Source organism: Mastomys coucha, unplaced genomic scaffold, assembly GCF_008632895.1.
Source record: "Mastomys coucha isolate ucsf_1 unplaced genomic scaffold, UCSF_Mcou_1 pScaffold4, whole genome shotgun sequence".
Classification (NCBI taxonomy): domain Eukaryota; kingdom Metazoa; phylum Chordata; class Mammalia; order Rodentia; family Muridae; genus Mastomys; species Mastomys coucha.
The window spans coordinates 12,000,209-12,027,801 of record NW_022196910.1 but is presented as its reverse complement, the minus strand read 5'-3'; the positions used below and the strand labels follow the sequence as shown (position 1 = coordinate 12,027,801).

Below are 27,593 nucleotides of genomic sequence, written 5' to 3'. Positions count from 1 at the left end.
ACTCATAGCCCTGCCACTCATAGCCCTGGCCAGGTTGATCAGCTTCCTACTCGCTGGCTCACCCTTCATCCTCTTTCCAACCACAGCTGAGGTGAACAGGTGGCAGCCGCCATGCATATGTATCATGCACATTTATTTACAAGAAAGGTATGTCAGCCTCGCAGTTGTTTTGTTCACCTCTTCCAGGTGATTGTGGCAGAATTACTGACAGTATCATCAGCTGATATAGCAAAAGAAAGAAAGAAGGTGCAAAAGAAGTTGTATGTGTGTGTGTGTATGTGTGTGCATATATGTGTATACATGTATGCGTGTATGTGTGTCTTTGTGTGTGTATGTGTTTGTGTTGGCATGTGTGTATGTGTTTGTATGTGCGTGTGTGTGTATATGTTTGGGTGTGTATGTGTTTGTGTGTATGTGTGTATGTGTTTGTGTGTGCATGTGTGTATGTGTTTGTGTGTGTGTGTGTATGTGTGTATGTGTTCCTGTGTGCATGTGTGTATGTGTTTGTGTGTGCATGTGTGTATGTGTGTGTGTTAGATTGGCAAGGGGATAACAAAAAGTCCAAAGACCAAGGACCAAGTCAGAGATGCTAAATGAAAGGCAGAGGCACTGGAGCCGGTGAAGTATGAGGCCTCTGAAGTGTCTAGCATGGGTATTTTCCCATTATAAGACCATGGGACAGTCAGGAGTCAAGCAGAGTTGGCCTTGCACTTTGGCTCCTGCCTCTTGCTGCATGCCCTAACTCCAAGCTTCAGTCCTCACTTTTCTGGAAGGATTAATAAGGACACTTACTTCCCAGGGTGAGATGAAGATGAAACCAGAAAGTATGTGTGAAGTGTTTAGTGCCTGCTCTGCACCCTCATTAGCAGGTGCCTGCGATTATCACTTCCTTGCTGTTGTACCAACAACAGAGCTGGTGGGGACCCAGGGACCTGAGAGAGTTGGAATAGTGTCAGGGTGCAGGTTCTGGGTGGAGGGAGACACAGGAGAAGGGCTGAGACCTGCAATTGTCAGATCCATCCATACATGAGTGTTGCCTGAGCCCCACTCCCAGCCTAGGGCGTGAGGTAGGGAGGAAGGGGCCTTCTTGATCCTTCTGTGGTCATGGGGCTAGTCTATAAGGGATGTGTCCCTTCCATGTGGTCGGGGTTGGTAGGTAGCTCCTTGCCTCCTCATGGACACCATGGGGAAGCAGCCACAGTGTTTAGTTAACTCCTAAAAAAATCACAGAACCAGGGCTAGAGGGCTGGGTCAGTGGGTAAGGCGCTTGTTCTGCAAGCCCTGTGCCCTAAGTTTGGAGGCCCAGCACCATTTAAAACTGGATACAGTAGCCCAAAGGCCTGCAATCCCAGTGCCCTTAAAGGTAGCAACAGCAGCATCTCTGGAAGCTGTGGGCCAGCTGAGGTTTCCCTCTGACCTCGGCATGTATCCGTGGCACATGAGTGTGCTCACACAGCATAGGCACACACACACAGACACACACATGCACACATACACACAGACACACAAACACACACACACAGGAGGAGGAGGAGAGAGACAGAGAGAGAGATCTGAGAGAGAGGGAGAGATTTTTAAAAAGATTCTAAACCCCAAGTAGAATGTTTTTCTGGACTGAATCCCTCCACACTTTTTTTCCCCCCCCGGCTTAATAAAAGTAAACAATTGCCTGAAGCAAGAGGTCCCTTCCACAGTGCTGCTTCGGTCTTTCTGATTCCAGACAAAGGCCAGCTCCCAGCTCCGGCTGCATGCCAGAGACAGCAATGCATGGTTGGAGGATGGCAGGCTGCCCTCCCTGCCGCTGGGCAGCCACCCAGCGCTTCTTTAAAGACTGGCCCTCTGTGGAGAGCAGCCACGGATTCTGAGAAGTTATCCCACTTAGAATTCAGCCTCAGTGTGTGGATGACAAGCCGTGTGGGCCTGCCTTTATGACACCCTGAATGCCTGGGGTTTGTCCTTCTTCAGTGCTAAGGAGGCACCTCTGTGGACCAGACCCCTGGCAAGGCACGGCGCCTAGCTCTGCTTTCCTTCAGAAAGACCCACTTCCTTCCTCCACCCCACACACCTCCACTCCTCAGAACTCCTGCTGGCTCTGCCTCTAGAACATTCTAATCTGACTTTAGTGCACCAATCCTGCTCCTGCTCATAGCCAGGCCTCTCTCGTGCCTGGCTTATTACAATGTCCAAACAGTGATCCCCATTCTATCCTTACAGCACCTCCTGTTGTTAACTTTCATCCCAGAAGCCAGCATAGTTTTTGTTTTCTGTCACACAGTAGGATTAAGTATTGAGACAGCACAGGGATCTCACGACAAGGAGAGAGACCAGTGACTTGAAATACCACCGTCAAGGTGATCAGTAGTTGGTAAGGGGAAGGGAATTATGCCACTGTCTAGGGCAAGAATGTAGGGTATAGGAATGAGCGTGTGCTAAGTGGGCAAAGGCTTGGTGTGCTAGACAAACATGAAGGGGCAGTACTGCTGAAATGGAGTGAGCCAGGGGGCATGCTCGAGCAGCTACAAGTAGAGAGCATCGGACAGAGGGAAGGGAGCCTGGGCAATGGCCTTGTGAAGAATGTCTGAGGATTGAGAAACATTTATGTATTCATTACATCTAACAAACACTTCTCAAATGCCAACTCTGCCTGGTGCTATGGTAGGTGCTTAGGATAAAGTGATAAGCAAAATAGACAGAGCCCTTGACCTCTGTCCCCAGAGCGTAGGGTGTAGATGCACATTAATCACATAGTTACATAAGCCATTACAGAGCGACCTGACTGTCGCAACCACGGGGCCTCGGAAAAGGAGTAAATGTAGATTTTCACCTTATGGGGCCTTTGGGATGGTTTTCTTCCAGAAGTAATTGCCAGTCTGAAATGAGAGGGATGAGGAGGAGCTGAGCCCATGAATTAAAGAGGAGATGTTCTTGGTGCAAAGCACTTGAAGGACAAAGGTCATACGTGGAAGAGACTAAGTGGGCAGAGGCCAGTGGGACCCAAGGCAGAGCAAAGTGGGGCCAGAGAGTGTGTGCCTTGAGGACTGGGCTGAAGATCTGGGGTTTGATTCTCAGGACAGAGGAAAGCAATGAGGACTTCTAACCTGAGGGTGATGTGAATCAGCATCATGAATGTCTGAGGGAAATGGTCCCTTCTCCTTGTGCTGAGATGGAGGTAGATGCAGCAAGATGCCCTTGGGAAGTTAACACTGGAGCCCAGCTGAGAGATGGTGGTGACTGAGCTGGAAGAAAAGGGAGCTTATTGGATGCACTTGGGAAGTCATTGAAGGGAAAAATCTGCAGCCCTTGCTAAAGAGGTACAGAGTCTATGACAGCACATCTGACGGCACATCTAACGGGCACACTAACAGAGGAAAGCTGAGCCGTGGACCATGGACCCACCGAAGGGGTCACTTGCAAGGTTTCCTGGACTAAACAGAAAGTGTGGCCACACTGGATCAGACCTGAAGTTCATGCAGGAAGCATGCAGGAGAGATGGACAGAATAAACAACATTACAAGGGAGAAATCGACCACAGCAGTGTGGAATGTCCCTGAGAACCCATCACAGGATGCCAAGAGACGAGAGGCTCACAAATGAATCGAGAAAGCTTGGGGGATTGGATGTTATGTCTTAACATTCAACATCCATAACATTAATTTTGAATAAACTAAAGGATGTCTTCAAGAGAAGTGGGAAATTGGAATGCCCGCTGAATTTTACATGCCACAAGAAATTACTGTTCATTACGTCAGCTGTCCTAAGGACCTGGAGATATTAAATAAGTGCACACGTGTGAATGTATACATAGACACACATATTTAAACCTTATGAAATTTGCACAGTAAGTTCTTAGGGGTAAATAATGTCATGGATTTGCTAAAGGGTCCCAGAAAAAAAAAAGGCAGGTAGTAAATTAAACTGATAAAGAACTGATAACTGTTGGAGTTGGGCTGCACTGGTACTTGGAGATTTGTTTTAGTATGCTAACCTGGGGTCTGTTTGAAACATTTCATAACAAACAAAGCTTCAGGGCTGAAGAGATGGTGGCTTAAGGGTTAAGAGCACCTCCATCAGGCTTGCAATGCCCTGTAACCCCAACTCCAGCGGCGCTTGTGCTCAAGTGTATACAGCATGCCCTCAGATTGAAAAAATAAAAATAAAGAATTTAAAATCCTTCAAAAATAAAACTTCATGGAAAGTAGAATTTTATTCTGGAATAGGAAACACAAGAAAAGACATGGGTCTGAGAGGAAAAACAAGGTTTTATTTGAGACATGTTTCCTTTGAGACCTGTGAGCAGGGTTTCATATACACCCTAGGCCTGGCATTCTCCAGGCCTCTGTGCTGGAAATATGTGAAGTGTAGTTAGTGACTGAACTGTGGGCATGGATAAATTACAGAAGAGCGATATGATATGATTTATTTATTTATTTATTTATTTATTTATTTATTTATTTAATGTGTCTGAGTGTTTTGCCTGAATGTGTATGCACTGTGTGTGTGTGTCTGGCGCCCATTCATGGAAGTCTGAAGAAGAATTCAGAAGGGGTGCCCCAATCCTCTGGAACTGGAGTTGTAATGGTCATGTAGAGGGCACCAGGTTCTGGCTGAGGAGCAGGTAAAAGAATTGCCCAGGGATGCTGAGGGAAGCCAGGATTATCCTAGAGAAGGACAGGGTCACAGTGGAGCAGCTGCCGCCATGCTGGGCAAGTCTGAAAGCAAGATGACCTCATGGGCTCTGCAGCTTAGGTGGAGCATGCTGCCTAGGGGACGGGACACATGAGAATGAAGAAGGCAGCAGAGCGGCTAGGTAGCTGAAGAAATGGCCATGGAGCAGAAGAATGATGCTGTGGTGGTCAAGGAGTAAGAGTAGCGCAACAAGAGCTAGTTACGTGCGCGTGTGTGTGTGTGTGTGTGTGTGTGTGTGTGTGTGTGTGTGTGTACTGTATGTGTGTGTGCTTATGTGTGTGTGCGTTGTATGTGTGTGTATGTGTCTGTGCATGTGTGTATGTGTGTGTGTATGTGTGTATGTGTGTGTATGTGTGTATGTGTGTGCGTATGTGTGTATGTGTGTATGTGTGTGCGTATGTGTGTATGTGTGTGCATATGTGTGTGTATGTGTGTGCGTATGTGTGTGTCTGTGTGTGTGTATGTGTATGTGTGTGTGTGTATATGTGTGTATATGTGTATGTGTGTGTCTGTGTGTGCTGTGTGTATGTGTTGTGTGTGTGTATGTGTATGTGTGTGTATGCATGTGTATGTGAGTGTGTGTGTGTGTGTGCTGTGTATGTGTCTGTGTGCTGTGTGTGTGTGTGTCTGGGAGGGTATATGTGAACAGCATGTATAAGTGTCACGGCACACACATGGAATTCAGTAGACAACTTCTGCTGGTCCCCTGTTGCTCAGTGCTGTGTACACTGGCCTGGCGATCCCACAGGCTTCCAGGGGTCCCTCCTGTCTCCACTGGAGCACTTAGACCCATGTCTTTTCTTGTGTTTCCTATTTCAGAATAAAATTCTACTTTCCATGAAGTTTTGTTTTTGAAGGATTTTAAATTATTTTTATTTTTTCAATCTGAGGGCATGCTGTATACACTTGAAGCACTGGGGTTACAGTTGTGCACTACCATATGTAGCTTTAAGTAGGGCTCTGGAGATCACACTCAGGTCCTCATGTTTATACCGCTTGCTCTCTGCCCTCAGAGCCATCTCCCTTGCCTCACCATTTTTTAAAAAGGTTTCCCCTCACACCCCATTTTCATTAGGTATTTACTGATTGCCCTGGGAAATAAAATCATAAGAAGTAAGCACCAGCCCTCCTGGAATTCTACGTCTAGAGGGGTGGGGGGTGGGAGGTGGGAGGACATAAGTGAACAAATTTATTACGTTGCTAAAGTCATGCCGTACTGAATTACATTTGAAAATAATCAGGTTGTGGGATGTGGAGATGGCTCAACAGTTAAGGAGTCCTGGGTGCTCTTCCACAGGACCTGGGTTCAAATCCTAGCACCCACATGTTGGGTCACAACCCACTGTAACTCCAATGCCGACTTCTGGCCTCTGTAGGCATTGCATGTATGTGGTGAAGAGACACACAGGCATTCAGAACATCCATACACATAAACTATCAAAACTGAAGGGGGAAAAATGGACAGTCATGTGGGAAAGGGTCAATTAAGGTAGATGGTCAGGATTCCGGGGGGGGTGTGACTTTGAACCACAGAACAAAGAAAATAATGATAGATGCCACACAAGGATCTGGGGAAGGAGAGAAGAGCAAGGGAGATAGCTGTGAAAAGTAACTATACCCAGAGGGAAACAGAAAAGGCCGTGTGTGGCGCATACCTTAGTCCAGTGTTCAGGAGGCAGAGGCAAGTGGGCCTGTTTAAGTTCAAGACCAGCCTGGTCTACATTGCAAGTTCCAGGCTAGCCAGAGCTACATGGTGGGACCTTCCCCATCTCAAACAACAACAACAACAACAACAACAACACAACAGCATCTCCATATCAAGAAACCAAAATCAAACCAACCAACCAATCAAACAATAAGTGGCAATAACCTACTAAGGACAGCAAGAGGAGTTAGAAACCTGTCTTTATTTTTTTAAATAACAAAAGAAGTTTCTGGGGCTGGAGAGATGGCTCAGCGGTTAAGAGCACTGACTGCTCTTCCGAAGGTCCTGAGTTCAAATCCCAGCAACCACATGGTGGCTCACAACCATCCGTAATGAGATCTGACGGCCTCTTCTGGGATGTCTGAAGACAGCTACAGTGTACTTACATATAATAAATAAATAAATAAATAAATAAATCTTTTTTTTAAAAAAAAAGTTTCCTTTTTGAAAAGTGTGTCATTCTTGAATGCTGTCAAAGCATTAGAAGAATGACCCAAGCCAGAGGGAGAGCTGAATTCACAAGAGAAGGGACAGTCATGCAGTGTCCCTGGAAAGCCGGGAAGGCTGAAGGGTTCAGCCTTGGGACGAGGAAGGCGCCTCCTCGGTTCTGCTAGGGAAGCTACACGGCTTATGCAGAGAGCATGACAACCGTGCTGTCGTTTATGCCATCTGTCCGTATGGGGAGGAGGACGGGGACTGGAGGGGTCAGGGTTGTAGAGAGGGCTAGGACTCACTGGTCACTGAAAGACAAGAGTGGGTGAAAGCAGAGGAATGCCAGGGCCAGCCGTGGAGGTTGGTGACCATGGTCTGACAGGTGAAGGACAGCTGAGCCAGGGTAGAATAAGTGGCTGGTCGTGGGTCAGGGTGGTGTGGACGGTCACCGCGGGGAGAGGCCTTTGAGCCTGGTGATACCCAGGAGGAAAGTGGAGCTGAGGCCTCAGGCATATGGTTTTCCTGTGGAGTCTGAAAAATTGTGCCAAGTGTTTCCCCACTGCACACTGGATCCTCCTGCCCCTTGGCCACTTCTTGGGTCTAAGGCTTTCTCTCTTTTCTCCATGCTCAAAACACACTCTGGTTTCAAGGTCCATCCATAATAGGGCTTTTTTTTTTCTTCCCAACTTAAGCTGTTGCTAGGCCTGCAAGTAGGCTCAGCCAGTAAAGGGTCTCACAGGCAAGTCTGACAGCATGAGTTCAATCCCCAGGAACCCAAATGGTAGAAAGAGAAAGCCAGCTCCTTCAAGTTTTCTTCTGGCTTCTACATGTGTGCCATGGCATGCCTGCCTTTGCATATGTGTGCATACACACACACACACACACACACATACACACTCATGAACACACCCTTAAATAAATGAATAAATAAATGCAAAATAGTATGTTTTTCATGAGCTGTTACTTCCCAGCTCCCACGAAAGGCACCAGTTTGCTAGACTGAGTGGGCAAGCACACAGATCTCCCAGGCTGGGAATTTGGACAAGACTGGAAGAAAGTATGAGGGGTGGGGGTCAGTTCCCAAACAGCTTCCTTAGGACAAGGGCCATTATCTTCAACCTTCACATAAGGCTTTCCCAAAATGGGATTCTGGATGCCACCATGTGGGCTTTTACCACTGTGCATCATGGACTGGCACTGGCACCCATAAGCCCCTCTCCCAAAACAACCAGATCTTCAAAGGCACAGGCTGCATGCTGTGCCTCTTGGGCCACTCTGACCAGCAGCGTCTATTGGTGGCAGCCAACGGAGGATGATGTGAAATAAATTCCTCTGGAAACTCACAACGTTCTTACAACTCCTCTCTCTCTCTCTCTCTCTCTCTCTCTCTCTCTCTCTCTCTCTCTCTGTCTCTTTCTCTGTCTCTCTCTCTGTCTCTTTCTCTGTCTCTCTCTCTCTCTCTCTCTCTCTCTCTCCCTTTCTCCCTCTCTCTGTCTCTTTCTCTGTCTCTCTCTCTGTCTCTTTCTCTGTCTCTCTCTCTCTCTCTCTCTCCCTCTCTCTCCCTCTCTCTCCCTCTCTGTAGCTTAACTCAGGTGATCCGAAAGTTTGCCAAGCAGCTGGACGAGTGGCTGAAAGTGGCTCTCCATGACCTCCCGGAAAACCTGAGAAACATCAAATTTGAATGTAAGCATTGGGCTCGGGAGGACAAAAAAGTGAGGGCAACATGTCAAAGCCACTCCTTTCTTGTAAGTCGCTGATAAAATAACGCTCTGCCTACAAAGTGCCCGGAATTAGGCTAAGTGTTTCCCATGTGCAAACTCATTTAGTCCTTGTAAAATGCTTGTCACCAGCAGCACAGAGAAGGGACTTGCACTTAGAGAGGCGCTAAGTAGCAGAGACAGAATTCACTCCCAGGCTCAGCAGCCCGCGAATTGGACCCACAAGCCAAACTCAAGTCAAGGCTCCAAGATTCCCTTGAAGCTCCGGCCCACAAAAGGCTGTAGCTAGCCTAAGACTCTCCCATATTCTCTGCCTAATTAGAAAGCCAAATTAATATTTCTTATAAAGGAGCTGGAGCCATGAATCTTTTCTTGGCCAAGCAGTGCCTTGTAAGTCCCCAGCTGAGCCTGAGGAGCTTGGGTCTGTTTTCTTGTCTTGATGGGTCTGCGCATAGTGAAGGCTCCGTGTTGCTACTGAACAAAGATGAGATGAGATTTTTTTAAGCAAAACAAGGTTTTAAAATATGTTTCTTAAAGGCCCGTTTGAATACAGCTCGCAAGTCCTCTCCTAAAACAACTGCCCGTGGGGAAGACAAGGATCAAATTACCCTTTCTCCCGCAGGCAAAGAAACCCTTTCAGACTCGCTTTGAGGCCGCCCGCAGTGCCCATCACCTATTGATAAAGCCCGCTTTATTTCACGGCTCTCAGTTCTTTTCTTCTCTCCTGCACTAAATTCCACATCACAAAGTTAAAGAAAAAGTAATTAAGGAGCAGGATTAACAATTGATCGGCCTGGAAAATTAGAAGTTCATCTCCCCCGCACACACAGACCCCCACCCCCATTCTGCCAACCCTACACACTATTTTATAAACCAAGCCAGCTCTGGGTACAAATTAGAATAATCCTAAAGAAATTTCTGGCTATTTCATGACCAGTTCAGAAATTAATGAGAAGAATGCTCCGTGCTCGTTTTAATTATACCGACAGACAAAACAAAACAAAACAAAAAAACAAAACCAGCTCAACATCTGCGGCCAGGAGGTTGGGTCTTCCACCTGTGCACACTTGCAGGAAGTGGTCTTTCCCAGGGAGCCTGAGGGGGTTGGCGAATGTGCAAGAGAGTGGAAGCAAACACCTCCCACCCCCAGTGTAAGACTGGAAGAGTGAAGACCACGAACAGGCACATGTCTTTAAAAAAAAAAAAAAAGATACAAATTCCCTTCACTTCAAATAATCAGACTAGGCAAACATAGCCTTCCCTAAATCAAAACAGATTCGGGAGGCCAGGGGGCAAAATGACAGATGATAAATGCCAAGCTCCCTTCCAGGGGTAGCCCAGGTCCCACCCCAGCAGCACCCGGGCCATACAGCACCGAGGTCAGTCAGTCACTGTTCTGTTAGGACACACTTAAGTTATAAAGGGGGCTTCTTCAAAGCTTTCGTTTGATTCCTGTGATTATCTGGGAAGCAGTGGTTGAACTTGCAATTAGCAAAATGAAAGACAAGTGAATAATTGCGTTTACTCACGGTTGATTGATGCCACCATTTCTCACACCTGCGAGCGTGGCTTGTGCATGACTCTGAAATCTGTACCCCAAATAGCATCATTAGGAAATGGCTGCTGGAACCGGAACAGGGCAAGAGGCAGGAGCAGGAGTTGGCCAGTGAGTCCCTAAAAACAGAGAAGGAGAGAGGAGACAGAGTCAGAAAATGAGAGCTATGGTTTGAAATCTGCTCCTGGGGAAATCTAAGGTTGGAATACCAATCATGCCAATGTTGCTAGCTCTCTGTTTTCTTGTTGCAGTATCAAGGAGGTTTTCCCAAATCCTGAGAAGGCAAACATCGCTGAACCATCTGTGCCAGGTAGGACAAAGGCTACATCCACGAGGATAACATCCTGTGGCATAATCCAATGCTATATCAGGGCTCTCTCTGCATTGTGCTTAGTTTCTATACATAAGAAACTAAAAACCAGCCAGGCAGTGGTGGTGTACACCTTTAATCCCAGCACTTGGGAGGCAGAGGCAGGTGGATTTCTGAGTTCGCAGCCAGCCTGGTCTACAGAGTGAGTTCCAGGACAGCTATACAGAGAAACCCTGTCTCAAAAGAACAAAAAAGAAAGGAAGAAAGAACAAAAGAAAGAAAGAAAAGCTAAAAATCTCAGCCCGAGGCTAAAGTTGTAACTTTTTACACAATCATTTCTAACATCAGTTGTCCCTGTACCTTTCAGACTTGATCTGGGGCCCCAAGTTTGTGTTTTCTTGAAATAAATTACTAGGTTTGTCAACTACTATCGACACTTAGGAATGCAACACCCTTGGCCTCTCCTCAGTAGATGCCAGTGGTCCCACTTAATATGGCACCTGAACACCCTAGTTACGTGTAAGAGTCTTTGGAGGAGCAGCAGCTTACCCAGAGCAGCATGTAACTTGGGCGGCAGTCAGCACACAGCATGGATGGCCGTTCCTCCTCATTCCCAACTCTCTGTCGGAGTTGTTGGCCTCACTCACTCATTTCAGCTGCCTTTACATGTTCAGGTTGGCGACCACTCCTGTAAAGTGCCCCTGGCTCTTGGGGGAATCGTGGTTTTGCAATGTTAAGGTGGGAGGGAGGGGTTCTAACTGAGAGTGGTTCCAGGAAGGTGCCCCCTTGGAATCTAATCCTCACTGTTCTTCTCCCGTGCCTGCCACAGAAGGCACAAGGGATGGTTTGGGAACAGAGGGGAACCCCTTCTAGATTGGGGCAGCTGTGACAAAGGCACTGATCTGGGGACAGGGCAGTCTGTCCCCAGATGGCTGGAACTCAGGGAAAAACATGATTACTAGAAAATCTATGAGGCACTTCTCATCTTATATTTCAGAGACTGTGTGCCAGCCTGGCCCTCTTGCTCTCTTTTTGCTTGGAGGCTTAGAACCACCTGGTAACATACATGTAATTTTGATGTTTCCCTCTGGGGCTCAGACACTTTAGGATGGATTTTACCACCCCCCCATACACATATAGACATTGGCTCCCATACCTACACTCATGTATGACAAGTGTGTGTGTATTCATGTATATACTTCTACACATACCCACACACACACTCCACCTTGCACACAACGAGTACGTAATTCAGTCAGCAGATACCACCTTCCCAGCCTCTCTGGACAGCTCCCAGACATATTTCTGGACCAACCAGAACTCTGGACTGGTGTTAAATCTAGGAATGAAACACTGTGGTACAGCCGAGCTAGTAAACCAAAGAGCTTTCCTAAACATATACACAGAGCACGTCAAATTAAAGAAGACCCAACCAAAGACTCTCCTCTACAGGCAGGCTCTCTCAGATGCACTGATCAGGCAGGCAACTTGGCTTTCATAGCTCAGCCACTCAGTTCACAGACTCTCCTATGTGCCTGTCATAAGTCAGGTACTATGCTTAGTGGTACCTACCTTCATCAGGAAAATAAGCCAGTCGATCAATCATCCAGTCACTCAGTCAATAAATAAATAAATAAATAAGCAAGCAAGCAAGCATGTTATAGAGAAAAGGTATAGAATATCAAGTATTTAACTGAGATAAAATGCTGTCACACTGAGGCTGAAGCATCAGGACAGCCAGGATGCTGGGGCAAGATGGGAGAATAATATTCCAGTCTATGGGAACACAACGTGCAAAGGTATCTATCTGCCCAGGCAGCGCAGAGCAAGCCAACCTCCACAACTATAGCCACTTACCATAGAACCTGGCTTCCAGTCTATGCGCCATACTTTTGAGACATCATGAGGAACACCAGGAGGAATATCAGTGGCAGGTCCCACTGAGTGTCTGTTTCACAGACCATGAAACCAGGGTGTCAGCACAGGCCACAGACAGCAAAGCTGAGGTCTGACCCAGGTGTGGTTGAATTCAGAATGCCCACTCGACATTAGAGGCTGATGTGTTCAAATGTCTCAGACACCCTGGGTATCTTTGACCTTCAGAGAGTGCTGCAGTTATTTCAGTGGGATTTTACTTGTGCCTGAACAGAGGATGGCCAGGGGTAGAGTTACCTCACCTGGATATATTATGTTTACATGGAAGTTCATAACCAAGGATGATGCCTATAATGTTTTCAATTTTTACCAAAAAAAATTTAAAGACATTTTTTAAATGTATGAGTAAAGGAAATAATCATAGATATGGCTCCATTATTAGCATTGTTCCAGCTTGTAGATTTCAGTTCACTAACAATTGTCTGCTGGGTAAGTTATGGTTTTAAAAGGCACACACATACATATACACATATCTTATGTCTCACAACTATCTCTACCTTATTCACATTTGTTTCACTATCTTAATTATATAAAAAAATCAAAACAAAGAATAAGAATCCAAAATGCATGATAATAACATTTGTGTGAAGAAATATACATTGTGAAGTTTCTGGGTATCAGTTAGGCCCAGGAAGGTCAGAGTGGTTTCTCTGTGAAGCATTTCCTCAGTGTGGTCCTGTCAACTTTGTGCCACCACAGGCACACGGGTTATTAAACACAGAACACCTTCCTACCAGCTCACACAAGGAAGCTGACAGACCTCCATGCCTCATCCCACTGTTGGGGGTTATGACCAACAAGGGTTGGGAACTACAGCAAGGTGTGGCCTGGCCCAGGTCACCTCAGTGGACAAAGAACAGGGAGAGGAGTGAGCCTCAGGAAGAAAGGGGACCTCTCTGAATCTTCTGAACTATGGTATTGTTTCTTGAAATGGATTTCAGAGTAGTTTACAAAATGCTCTAAGCACACCCGCTCAGAAGGTACATGGGGGACAGAGAGGAGGGCTTTGAACCCAACGGCCTATGTGCTGACAAGTTGGTTGGATTGGATTTCAGGCATCTCGAACGGTGATCCACAGTGCAGACATCACGTTCCAGATGCTGGAGGACTGGAGGAATGTGGACCTGAGTAGCATCACCAAGCAGACTCTCTATACCATGGAGGACTCTCGGGATGAGCACCGCAGACTCATCATCCAGTGTAAGGTGTCCCGCCAGGGGCTATGCTCCTTCTGTTTCTGTTTTTAAAAGGGAAAGAAGAAAGTAGCTCAGTAAATATTCAAGTGGTGTTCCCACCCTGTCCCCTTCCCTAGATGAATTCTTCTTATTGTTCTTGTTGAATGGGTCAGCCAAGACAGGAGGGCTAAGTGACCTAAGAGGATGTGTGTCAACATGGTGGATGCAGCTGGGCAGCACACAATGTCATGCAAAGGACCCTTGCATGTGACCCTGAATGCCACGCATACCTTCAAGGCAGTGACAGAGAATGGGAACTGAAAGCTATGGCCTGTCTCAGGATGCATCGGTGTAGAACAAGCTGGATGCTTTTCAGTGGAAGGTCACGTGACCATGAGTCAGCCCACCCCTGCTCTCCTACACACACACACACACACACACACACACACACACACACACGCACTCGCACACGCACTCGCACACGCACACATGCACACACACAGACACGCGCGCATGCAGGTGAAACTTTCAGGCGTACTCAAGTCTTGAGAGGACAGGAAAGGGTGATGAGCTGCTTCTATGAACAGGTGTTCTTGGCCGTATGGACAAAGACTTCCTACACAGATGTAAGGTTCCGGTACAGCCCTGATGCGGGCAAGATGTGTGCTCCCAAAAGTGAATCAATACAAGGGGACAAAAAAACACCACCAGCCATCACCTTTAAACACGTCTCTTCCTTCTCTGAGTCTTGGCCCAGTCGACTGCTCAGGGCATGCCTCACTTTGGCCAGCCATCCTTTTCCCTGAGAGGTTCACGCTGTCAGGAAGTGTGGTCAGTACACCTTCTCAGGGAGGCTGGGACTGGCAGAATGCTGTTGGGGAGGGAAGGTAGATGGTTCTACACCCATATACCTTCTGTGTGGGGCAAATGACATCATCACTCCAATACTCCCCAGGAAGAAAGTTAGATTCAGAAAAGTCCAGGCCCCCTTAGTTACAGGGTCTGCTCCTCCATATTATTGTCTTGAGGGTCTGTGTCTTCTGCCAGTTGACCTAAGCCTGGACTGTTTATGAGCTAACATTTTAGAAGATTCCCTATTAGAGAATGTTTCCTTTTAAGGCCCTTCAAGGGCAAATAGCAGCCCTGAACTGTGTGAACCGTGGCCCTCCATGGCATATTTCCTGGGTTTAGAACCTGGCCTTACCTCAGGCTCTTATTCCTTCTTCCTGCACACTGCCCATGTCCACTTGTCTGCTGTTGAGTCTTAGAGAATCCCCTTTAAATAATAATGCAGTTCAAGCTGCCTTCTCTCTGCCAAGTGCTGTGTCAAACCCACTGTGTGTGGTATCATTAACTCTGCTCTGCAGCCACACGAGAGACAGTCTTAGGTCACTCTCTGCTTACATTTGTGCAAACTCAGCTCCAGATGTGGCTTCTTCAGGGTCACCTAGTCACCGTGTAGCAGTGCCTCCCCAGCCAACATTGTAGAATGTGGCTGAGTTCAAGAGGGTATAGGATCTTTCTAAGTGAGTTGCTGCCTATACCAGGCGTCTTTGTTAGGGTGACTACTGCTGCAACGAAACACCAGGATTAAAGCAACTTGGAGAGGAAATGATTTATTTGGATTACACTTCCATATTACAGTTCATTATCAAAGGGAGTCAGGATAGGAGCTCAAAGAAGGCAGGAACCTGGAATCAGGAGGTGATGCAGAGGCCATAGAGGAATGCTGCTTACTGGGTTGCTGCTCATGGCTTACTCAGCCTGCCTTCTTATAGAACCCAGAACCACCAGCCTAGAGGTGGCACCACCCACAATGGGCCCTCCCCCATCAATCACTAATTCAGAAAATGCCCTACTGCCATATCTTATGGAGGCATTTTCTCAGTTGAGATTCCTTCCTTTCGGATAACTCTAGCTTGTGTGTCAAGCTGACATAAGACTAGCCAGCACACCAGGCTTCCTGGCTTTTAAACTCATGGAGAGTCTCCTGTCTCTGCCTTGGTTTACTGTGGCAGTGCTGACATTATAGCTACATGCTGCCCAACCTGTTTTTTTTTTTTTTTTTTAATGGGAGTTCTAAGGATCCAGACCCATGTCCTCAACCTTTACCCACTGAGCATCCCACCAGCTTTCAGGCATGATTCTTGTTCTGCTCCCCACGTCCCCTGCTAAATCAAGAGAAAGCATATTCCGAAGCATCCTAACAGCCAGTAGAAGACCACTGGTCTCTGTCTCAGGGCCTCCCAATGACCCAGACATGGAGCTGGAATCTGCTAGTGTCTGGGGAGCAGAAGCCCACCAGTGACCTCATTTCCCAGTTTTAGCTACCTCTCCTCTCCCCTTAGAGCCTCTTGTGGGGAGTAAAATGTGAACTAGACTTTAGGGAAAATCACCGTCAGCAGAGGGACTTGAAGGGACCAGGCACTGAGCCTATGGCAGAGCACCGTGTCTCTGAGAAAGAATCTTTGGGTTCTCTCATCAAGTTCCCTTATATGCAGGATAGAATCCTATCATTTGAAGCTGGAATTTATATCATGGTTCAGTTCAACCCAGCTGGTCCTCACTGTCTGTCTAGCCTGGATCAGGTTCTTTGTTAAGAGCAGGACAATGACTGGGATAGATGCCTCCCTCCGGACACGGAGCTCTTGGCTAGTAAGAAGCTGATTCCCAACAGTGCTGCATCTTGCCAAAGACAGGACAGTGGTCCATGATGCAATGGCAGAAAGGGGAGTTGGAGAAAGGGTACCAAGCCTGGCAGGGATGGCCCAGTACATAGTGCCATACCTATACTTCCCAAATAGACAAGGCAAAGTCCTTGGACCACAAAAAAAGGGCCCAGAAGTCAGTGTGAGCAGGGGGTCAGTGGACAGATCTGCAGACTCTTGCTGTCAGGGGGTCTCCTTTCCATTTATGGTGTGGAGCTCCAGTGGGAATGCTTGGTTCACTGTAGCTTTTAAACGTTTTGGTGTTTGCACACATTGTCAGGACGAGTATTAAGGGATGCCTTAAGAAGAGGGTGGGTCTGAGTTTGCCCAAAAGACCTTGTTCAAATGTTGGCTTCAATGTGTGGTGGCCATGGCTTTTAATTCTACAAAATGAGGATAATGCCGAGGGATTAAGATTAAAGGAGATTGAGTACCACATGCTCGGGACTCCAGGGTAGTGCTCCTCAAGGCAGGGGAGTGCTCCCAGAAGCAGTGGCTAGGAGGCACATGCATGAGTAGAGCTGTTTAGAATCTTACATTCTATGTTGTGTAGAATCTACATACTAGCTGTGAAACATTTGGGCAGTGCCTCATCTCGAAGTGCCTCAGTTTCTTTATTTGTAGATGGGGAAACGTGAGGGTACTTACTTGGTTGGCTTGTCCATTCACTCACTCAATAACCAGCTGAGTGTCTTCTCCATTACCAGGCAGGCCTAAGTGGTGGTGGCAAACAGGAACCATGACACAGCCAGCCCCTATGACATCGACACTTGGGAGTCTGTCTCAAGGTTAAGTTAGTGTGCCCATGTAAATCACTGAAGAGTGCTGTCCCTCTGCAAGTGACCAAGGAAGTTAGCTGTGGCTGTGGGGGATTTGTTGTTGGTGTTGGTAGGTTGGTTTGGGGTTTTGGGTCCCCCCCCACCCCCGCTGGTTCTTTGACTATATAACTGTATTGTCACCCTCAGTGACTAAAGCACAGTAGTCCAGACACAGAGAAAGAACCCCAAAGTCACATCCAAAACCTGGTTCTAGGCTCTGTCATGTAACTCACTTGCTTTCTGGCTTTGAGTAGATTGATAAGTCTTAATAAGACATAGCACCTTGTATCAGTGACTTTTCCCATCCCTGTGGTAAAATACCCTAACAAAACCAACGAGAGAGAAAGAGTTCATTTTGGCTGCAATCCATCATGGTGGGGTAGGTGTGACAGCAGGAGCTTGAGGTGGCTAGTCCCAGGGTCAAGAAACAGACAGTGATAAATTCTTGTGCTCAGCCTGCTTTCTCCTTTTTGTTCAGTTCAGGACCCCAGTCCATGGAATTGTGTCCACCCCCCTCCCCAAGTTAAGATAGGTCTTCTCACCAAAGATAACCCAATCTAAATAATCCCTTGAGGAAGTCCCAGAGGCCTATCTCCCAGGTGACTCTAGATTCTGTCAAACTGACAATATTAGCCACCAAACACCTCATGTATAATCTGAGAAAGACAGATGCACTTTTAAAGCCCACCTTCATGCTAAGCATCAGGACTATTTGGCTCCTTGGAGAACTCATCAACCAAGTGAAACAGAATACATTGGCTGGCTGGCTCACTTGGGAAAGAACTACGCAGACTCATGGAGAAAAGAGACACATAAAGATCTTGAACCGTGGCCGTACTTACTTAGTCCCACTCCAAAAACCACACCGAAAATATTCAGTGAAAGAGATGCTCGCCATGAGAGTGTCTCCAGCCAGGCACCTGCTTCCCACAGTGCTCCCTGGTTTCCAAGCACCTTCACACTGAATCTCCTACCCTGAAGCTGAAGGCAGGGCAGAGAGAGCAACAGGCAGTAAGTACACATGCCCAGCACTGACATGCTGGGCAAGCTACCTACCCAAGATAGTTGTGGTGCAGAAACATTGGGATCACTGCATGTGCCCCATCCCTGAACAGAGAGCAAAAGATGGTAATGCCCTGGGCCTAATGGTTGAGCAAGGCTTCCCAGAATTACAGCTGTAGCACAGATAATGTACCAAACAATTCTGACTGGCAAGGAGAGAGGAACCAGCAAGGAGACTTGACACGTACTGAGCTGTTAGCCAGTGCTATTGATGAGGTAGTAAAGGCAGAGTAAAGACAGTAACGTGCTATGAGAGATGTGAGGAGGAGGATGATGTGTCTGCTGGCAAGAGGCAGGGGAAGGGTTGGAAGGATTTCATCTCATCTGGGTCAGGAAGAGCCATACAGTCCAGTCCTCTGTGCCTTTAAGAATAAACCTCTGAGGAACTCCAACATGAATAAGGTGCGTCTGTCTCTGCTTCATTTACAGTGTACCAGGAGTTTGACCACCTGCTGGAGGAACAGTCCCCCATCGAGTCTTACATAGAATGGCTGGATACCATGGTAGACCGATGTGTTGTGAAGGTTGGTAGGGCAGAGCAGAAGGGGCAGCCATGGCTCCTGGTTGGTTGTCTCTATGGACATCTAACTAGCATAGAATCCCAGAGTGAGCGAGATAATACCCCTCAGCATCCATGGAGCCCTGGAGTTGCAAGGGAGAGACCTCATCCCAACCCTGGGAGGCGGAGGGGGCAGAGACAGGATTCTGAGTCTCCTATTCCTGACTAATCCAGGTGTGTGTCCCCTGTGACTGTATATAGCATCTTGAGATCAGATTTCACTAATGTGTTTATTTTGCTAAACCAAAAAGATTTCTTTTTTTAAAAAATCACAGCTTCACAGGTTTTTAAGATGTACAGGCCTCCCCTCATTTTTCAGAGCTAGTAGTGAACAAAGGACTGAACTAATAAAGCTATTTACTTGCTTGTAGGTGGCTGCCAAGAGACAAGGGTCCCTGAAGAAAGTAGCCCAACAGTTCCTGTTGATGTGGTCTTGTTTTGGTACGAGGGTGATCCGGGACATGACCTTACACAGTGCTCCCAGCTTCGGTAAGACTATCCTGGTGCCACACATGCTAGAGCATACACGCACACACACACGCGCACACACACACACACACACACACACACGCACACACACACGCGCACACACACACACACACTCCACACCATACACACACCCCATAGTCCCCTGTTAGGCTTTTCTGACAAGAGAGCACTGAATGAATGCTAAAAGTGAAGTAGCAAAGCAGCCCCTGTGAAAATGAGATTTGCTGACAGAGAGACCTGCCAGCATTTAAGGACATGGGTGGCAGTGGCCAAGTACTCTTCATCAGATGTCACCAGTGTCTGCCATTCCTTGGGGGGTGATCTGCAGAACTCCACAGCTGTGGCTGATCTAAGATGGGGCACACACAGGCCTGGGAGGTTAAGCCTTTGTAAACAGTGGGGCTGACACACCAGGGTTATGGTCTTTTTCATTTAAGATTGACTTTGATGTTTGATTAATAGTTCTTCAGCAATGCACTCTGGCCTACCCTCTAGAAGAGGGCTTTTGCACTCACGTCCCTTCTTTTCTTAGTCCCTTGGGTCACCCCAAGTCCTCACTTACTACTCTCCCCTGGGATGGTGCTTGAGATCCGTCTCCAGGTCCTGTCTCTGCAGGTAGAAACCTGGTCCCCAACTCTGTTAAGATATTGTGCTACCTGTAGGACACAGTCGCCTGCTCTTCAGCAGAGAAGCAGTATGTCTGGTCATTAACATTATCTATAGTAAGGGAGGTAGAACCTGGAAAGAGATTACCTGGACATTCAAGATTGTAAAATCATTGGCCTCATGTTTCCTGGTATCTCTACTAAGGGATGTTGGTAAAGTTTCTGGGTAATTGCTCCTATGCTGTCTTCTTCTGCAAGTGTAGACATGATCCTACTTCTCATAATTTCAGATTAAGCTAATCCACCCTCAGCATCCTCTGGGGTTTTAATCTGACACTTCTCCTTCTGCCTTTTTATGAACCTGGCACCATTTCCCAGCTGTGTCCCACAGTGAGGTGCCACTGAGGCAGAACGCAGGCACAGTCTTTAGGAAAGGCTGTTGACCCGCTCAGAGAGGCCTGCTCTTAGCCAATCTCTTCCGCTTCAGTCCTGGGCTTCTCTGAGCCTCCCCATGCTTCAGCTACAGATAGAAACTCCCTTTGAGCAGAGTGTGGAAAGGCTCTGGTCACCACTGCCTGGGCAGTGCCATTGGATGTGGCATGTTGATGATTTGCAGTCCATGGTGGCTAGTGAGCACATGTTACTCATAGCTCTGGAGAGATCATTTGCTTGTAACTGCCTCCTTGTGTGTGACTGCTTTTGCTTAGGTATATGGCTGAGTGGTATCTTGAGATTTCTCTTTTCATTGCTTCAAAAGCAAAGATTAGCCCGTTTTCCACACAAGCACAGGCATGCACACAGTGAACAGCCGCCCCTCCTCCCTTATCCCTTACTCTTTCTTTTGCTGATCCATGGAAAATGCATACTGCTGACCATCTCCACCACACAGAAAAGGCAGCGGTTGTTGTTGCTGGTTTGTTTTTTTTTTTTTCAGGTCATTTGTTTTGGCTGAGTTAATAATCGATGTAAAAATGGAAGCCTGGACAAAACAATTGTAGTATATCAATACCTTAAATTTCTTCCTGAAATGTATGACTCTTTAAAAATGGGTTAGGTGGACTTATTTCCTTTCAAATCACACTTTTCAGATATGCCAGAAACTCGGGTAAATGGCAAATATACATATACACGTACATGAATGTGTATAATTTTTTTTTTTTTTTTGGTTTTTCAAGACAGGGTTTCTCTGTGTAGCCCTGGCTGTCCTGGAACTCACTCTGTAGACCAGGCTGGCCTCGAACTCAGAAATCCGCCTGCCTCTGCCTCCCAGGTGCTGGGATTAAAGGTGTGTGCCACCACCGCCCTGCTGAATATGTATAAAATTTTGATCACAGTCACCCATATTCAGATGAATAGCAAAAACAGGCCAGACAAAATAAAACTTTATTTTATCCACAGTGATGCTTTTAAATTTTTGAATTAAGATTTTTTTTTGAAAGTGATGAGAAAAAAGAATAATCATTCCTGTTGCAAATACTAACAGATGCCAGGAACACTGAAGCAGCATCATTACAAGTGTGAGGACAAATATTGCCAACTTAGTAAGAGTGAGGGCGAGAGAAAGGTGTATTCAGTTTACATGCATATATATGTGTGTATATATATATATGTATATTATATATATGATAAATATACACACACAGTGGAAAGAGAGACGCTAACCTGATTTCACTCCTAAGGCATTTTCCTCAGCCTTGAGTGGGCTGAAACAATGCCTGCTGCTTCTACGTCCATTCAGCAAACTCTGAAACGGTCCGGCTCGTCTGACTCATTGTTAAGTTTTGCAGCTTGGGGCGACAGGCAAGTTGAAAGAATTTGCGGCAGACAAAAGCCCAGCTCCCCCTTTCTGCCTGTATATGTCAAAGACCCAGTTGGTGGCTGTGTTTGGGTCATGCGTTCGCTGTATGAAAACAGCTAATTAGGAAAAAGAGCCCTCTGTTCCCTGGCCCCCTCCCCAGCTGCAGACGCCAGCTCTATGTATCTTATAACTCATGCACGACCCTCAGCATGGTGAATGGTGTGTGGTTCATACAAGTGCCAGCTTGGCAGGCGGGCCACTTCAATGACCCTGGTAGACTCTACCTCCTCAGAGCAACCCGTTTGGAAGATAGTTGATATTTTCTTCTCCTTGGTTGCTTTTCACTGTTGTCCACATAATTCCTTTTCTCTGGGTCTGTCTTTTGATCTGGAGTAGCCAGACTTTTTACCTTCAACAGTGTCTCCAGAAGAAGTTTGCAAAGGTAACAGGTGACAAACTGGTCCTAGTGCTGTTGACCAAATGAAGGAAGGCTTCTGTCTCAAAAAACCACTCCTCCATAGTCAACTGACCTGCTTTCCGTTCAGGGTACACCTGAGTCTCCCTTTCACCAAATGCCCATTTATCTCACCATTGTGGACAAAGTAACTGTAGTTTCTGACGTACTCTAGAGCAAAACTATCTAAAAAGACAGCTGTCGGGGGGCCGGGCTGTGCGTCCTTCCATGTGCCACTTTTCTATAGGCTTGTTTTATTGTCCAGCATCAAAGCTCACCCTCCTGGGCTGGGGCTGAGAGGCCCCGTGAGCATCTGTCAGGGAGTGGCTCCTGGACCTGGTCACTGTGATAGGAACTTCCAAACTGCTTCTCTACACTCAGGAGTTCTGGCTTCCCATCACCCAGGGTCTGCTTAACATTAGGACCCGATGTTGCTAGTATTGCTCAGGCCCTCTCCAAGCCCTGAGAGGTGAATTTCCATCTCTGGTACAGGCCCAGAGAGAAGAAGGACTTGCAAAAGCAATTCAGTTTTTCCAGGGAGAGGGTAACCTTCTCAGTTCAAGTGTGTGCTCTTTACAATAAGCCGCCCTGACCCACCTGCCTTTCTCAGCTCAATACTGATGGGAACTACAAAATAGTATTTATGGAGAGCTTAACAGAATCTAGACATTTATATTAGCATCTTTTTCCAATTACTGCCTCCAGTATATCAAATGAGGAAGGAACCTGGATGTATTAGTCGGGTTCCCTAGAGTCACAGAACTTATGGTAGTCTCTAGATAGTAGAGGAATTTGTTGATGACTTACAGTCTGTAGTCCAACCCCCAACAATGGTCGGCAGCAGCTGTGAATGGAAGTCCAAGGCTCTAGCAGTTGCTCAGTTCCACAAGGCAAGCAGGCGAAGGAGAGGGCCTTCCTCTTCCAATGTCCTTATATAGGTCTCCAGCAAAAGGTATGGCCCAGATTAAAGGTGTGTGCCATCACACCTTTAATCCCAGATGACCTTGAATTTGGAGATCATCCTGTCTTAATCTCCTAAGATTCATATCCACTATGCCTCAAGATCTCCATGCTAAGATCCAGGTCAGAAACTTTTATCTCTCAGCCTCCAGATTAGGATCACAGGTGAGCCCTCCAATTCTGGACTGTAGTTCATTCCAGATATAGTCAAGTTGACAACTAGGAATAGCCACTACACTGGAGTAGAATTTAATAAGGACTTCCCTAGAATTAGGTATATAATAAGGCAAACAGTAGCCAACAATAGTTATTTTAACAAACATTTAGCAAATATATAAGATCATTTATGTCTTACTTTAACTCTTCAAGGCAGACGAACACCGGTTCCCTCCCTGAGGGTGGGAAGGGAGCTTGTTGGATCTCTTTGCCCAAGCTCAAGGAGGCAGCATGGCAGAGCTGGTTCAAACCCAGATCTGCCCACCTCACCCTCACCATACAGCCCACACTCATTCTGACCACGGCCACTCAGACTCACAAGGAGGGCACACAAGAGCCAGAATACTTCATTTTATCCACAATGATGGTTTTAAATTTTTGAATGAAGATTGTTTTAAAATGTAAAGAGATGAGAGAAAAGAATACTCATTAGACTGTTGCAAATACTAACAGTTGCCAGGAACAGTAGAGCAGCATCTTAGAAGTGCTGAGGACAAATATCACCAACTTAGTAAGAGTGAGGGTGAGAGAAGGGCATATTCAGTTATACAAAGACTGGGAGAACTTGGCATCCACAAACATACATCAAAAAGCAAAGGCTGCAAAAGGATGTACTTTAACCAGAAGAAAAAGAAAGCCACAGACACACTGGCGCCCGACTATCACTGCTATTGACAAACTGCCCCAGAGCAGAGAGGCCTGCAACAGCCATTTCATCATCCGGACAGGTTCTTGTGATCAGTACCTAGGGTGACTCGGGTCGGGTCTGTATGTGACCATCCAAGGGCGAAGGTCTCACGCACACAGTAAGTTCCTTCACACACTGTTGGTTCAAGAGTTCTAGGCCTTCCCTCCCCTAATCTTTAGTGCAAAGGATATACATGAATTGGGGGACCCTGTTTCACATGAGAGAAACATTTATGTAAACAAGTTTAATTAGCTAATCCTTTCTACATTTGGTATGTATGTATGTATGTATGTATGTATGGATGGATGGATGGATGGATGGATGGATGGAGAGAGGGAGGGATGGATGGAGGGAGGGAGGGAGGGAGAGAGGGAGGGAGGAGTGTGGGGAGGCAAGCCACAGCCCAAGGGTGCAGGATAGAGGGCACCCTTGAGAGTCAGTCCTCTCTCTCCACCATTTGGGTTCTGGGAATTGAACTCAGGTGTTCAGGGTTGGCAGTAAGCACTTTACCCACTGAGACATATTAATGGCCCAGAAACTAGTCTTTAGGTGTGTTTGTTACAAAGACAAAGCCAAGTTCTAGGAAAAAACATAGACTGAGGAGTAATGAGACATGAATGCTGAAGGAGAAACTGAAATGTGGAGAGAAGTCTTTTCTCTACTAAAACTACGAAGTTGTCAGAAATGTGTATCTATATATGCTTTTATAGTAAACACGTAGGGTGTATGTATAGGATGAATTAAGAGACTGTCATTATGATGACATAATCATAACTTACAGGGGAAATGCAATACTATGAACATTTAAGATATGGCGAGGACTGAGGAGGTGAAGACACACAACATAGGTTACCACCCAAGATTCAAACCAGAGCGAGACTGTGGAAACGACCATCAGACTAACAAGGAAGGCTCTATTCCTGTGAGCACAGCAGGCAAAGGGGCCAGACAACTTCATTTTATCCACAGTGGGAATTGAACTCAGGTGTTCAGGGTTGGCAGTAAGCACTTTACCCACTGAGACATACTAATGGCCCAGAAACTAGTCTTTAGGTGCTACCAAATGTAGCGATATACACAATCCTTATTTATGAAAATCCTCCATTTGAAAGAATAGAAATTAAAACTGGAAAACAATAACATCTATTTCATGAGCTAATCTCAACTTCAAACTTGGCAAGAACAGCAGGAGAGAAGACTGCTGTGACTCTGCTATGTTGTTTCCAATAGACAAAGCCTGAGAAGACCTAGTTCGCCCAGGCTGCTTTGTCTGGGACAGTTTCTCTCTGTGTAGCCCTGGATGGCCTGAAATTTCACCATTTAGACCAGGCTGGCATCAAACTCACAAAGATTCACCTCTCTCTGACCGGTGAGTGCTGGGATTAAAAGCGTATGCCACTGGGCCCAGCCTTTTCTTACTAAAATCATGGGTAATGGTGGGTGTAATGTCTCAGTGAGTGGGTAAGGGTGCTTGCTGCCAGAGCTGATGATCTGAGCTTGACCCTTGGGACCCATAGACTAGACAGAACTGACTTCTAGAAGTTCTCCTCTGACCTCCACACCTACTCCACCTACCCACCCCCACACACAGTAAGATAGATGGATGGATGGATGGATGGATGGATGGATGGATGGATGGATGGATGGATAGATAGATAGATAGATAGATAGATAGATAGATAGATAGATAGATATCATGGTTGATAAGAATCTGCCAAAATCTCAAGTATGATTCAGAGCCTACTCATGGATAAGCAGTACCCCATATCCATGGATTAAAAAGGAATGTCATGTGGCCATCTCTACAATTTATAGAGAAAGGAAAACTTTTTTTTTTTTGCAGTCACTTACCATGTATGACTTCTGAGAAACTTTACAAAGAAATCAAAGAGGATATGAAAGAGCATTTTAAAATCTCTACAACAAACAGTTCACTAAATGGTGTTTTTTTTTTTTTTTTTTTTTTTTTTTTTTTTTTTTTTTTTGGTTTTCGAGACAAGGTTTCTCTGTGTATCCCTGGCTGTCCTGGAACGCACTCTGTAGACCAGGCTGGCCTTGAACTCAGAAATCTGCTTGCCAGTGCTGGGATTAAAGGTGTGGGCCACAACAGCCTGGCTGGTGATGGATCTTAAGCTTTCCCATTTAAGGCATAAAATGCCAGGAATAGTTTCTCATACTCTCTAATAAATACATACTAGAGGTCTAACAAATCAATAAGAAAAGGAAATATATGGATTAGAAGAAAACCACAAAGTCAAATATGTAGAGATATTATGATTGAAAAAGAGAAGAGAATCCAGGGCTGACAAGATGGTTCAGTGGGTAAAGGGGCTTGCTGCCAATCTGACCACCCGAGGTCAATCCTCAGGACCCACCAAAGGTGAGAACTTGGTCTCACAACTTGTCCTCTGACCTTCACACACACACACACACACACACACATACACACCACATGTGCATACATATAATAAACATAATAAAGTTTCTTTAACAAAAGAGTCTATAAGCTACTATAGCCTTGGGAATTAAGTTACATTAGTGTTTATAAAATAATTGATATTCTTAGCACAACATTGAACTATTATTTAAAAAGTAGCATTATTCATAGTAACAAGTGAGTTGAAAAAGTACCTTGAGATAATTCTGAAGTACCAGTGTTAAGATCTGCAAGGCTTTGTGACCAGGACTGGTGGCTCACACATCCCTGTCATGTCAGGACTCAGAAGGCAGAAGTCGGGGACCACTGCAAGCTACAGTCCAGCTTGTGATGCACACTGAGTTCAAAGCCAGCCAGAGCCACATGATGAGACCCTGTCTCAAAGAAACAGACCAGGGGAAGAAGCCCCTTAAAGAAAAAATTATGGCTCATGTTTAGACAGATTCAACCCTTTCAAAAGGATGTTAATTCTCTTCAATGTATAAATTCAGTGGACTTCCAGCTCACATCTTCAATTTTTTTGAATAAAATAGCCTGGGCCTTGAATTCCTACAGAAGCGTAAAGGGTTAGGAAGGGTTAGGAAAAGATATTGTGAAGGTAAGGGCGAGCCAGTGTAGGGACAGGCTCAGCTGACACTCAGGCTGATAACAAAGAGAGACAGGGTGGCATCGACTGTGCTAGATGTGTGAAGCAACAGCCCAGGGACATCAGAGACAGCCTAGCAGGAGAGGAAGCCCGTCTTCAGATTCACACTTCCAGATCTTCGAGATAAGAGTATGAGGGACTTCTAGTGAGACAGGAGAGGGGCTCAAACCAGTAGATTTTCTGTGACAAGAATTTTAGGGTGACTAAGATGAAATGAGATGCCGCAACTTCCAAAAAGGAAACATCTACATGAAAAACAGTAATAATAACAAAAAATAGACCTTAAACTTCTTTTAAAAAATAGGAAATGATTGTTTTATGATCTTGGAATATGAAACTATTTATTAAAAAATAAAAATACAGGTGCTAGAGATAGAGAGATGGCTCAGTGGTTAAGAGCACTGACTGCTCTCCTGAAAGTCCCGAGTTCAAATCCCAGCAACTACATGGTGGCTCACAACCATCTGTAATGAGAGCTGATTCCCTCTTCTGGAGTATCTGAAGACAGCTACAGTGTACTTACATATAATAAATAAGTAAATCTTTAAATTAAAAAAAGTAAAAAATAAAAAATACAAATACACACACAAAGAACAAAGCATGAAGGAAAATACTGCCAAGGTTGACATTTGAATAT

At 46.0% G+C, this 27,593-nt stretch overlaps 1 protein-coding gene across 6 annotated transcripts in view; it reads left to right on the top strand.

Annotated features, from left to right (window-relative positions):
* The window catches only part of Rfx4 (regulatory factor X4), a 158,114-nt gene that overhangs the window by 101,337 nt on the left and 29,184 nt on the right, over positions 1-27,593 (top strand). For all 6 annotated transcript variants that reach the window (XM_031349020.1, XM_031349018.1, XM_031349023.1 and 3 more), the window contains 5 exons: positions 8,406-8,506; positions 10,348-10,406; positions 13,397-13,541; positions 18,534-18,628; positions 19,035-19,152. In XM_031349020.1, the coding sequence (XP_031204880.1) occupies positions 8,406-8,506; positions 10,348-10,406; positions 13,397-13,541; positions 18,534-18,628; positions 19,035-19,152 (518 nt within the window). The remainder of the gene's footprint in view (positions 1-8,405; positions 8,507-10,347; positions 10,407-13,396; positions 13,542-18,533; positions 18,629-19,034; positions 19,153-27,593) is intronic.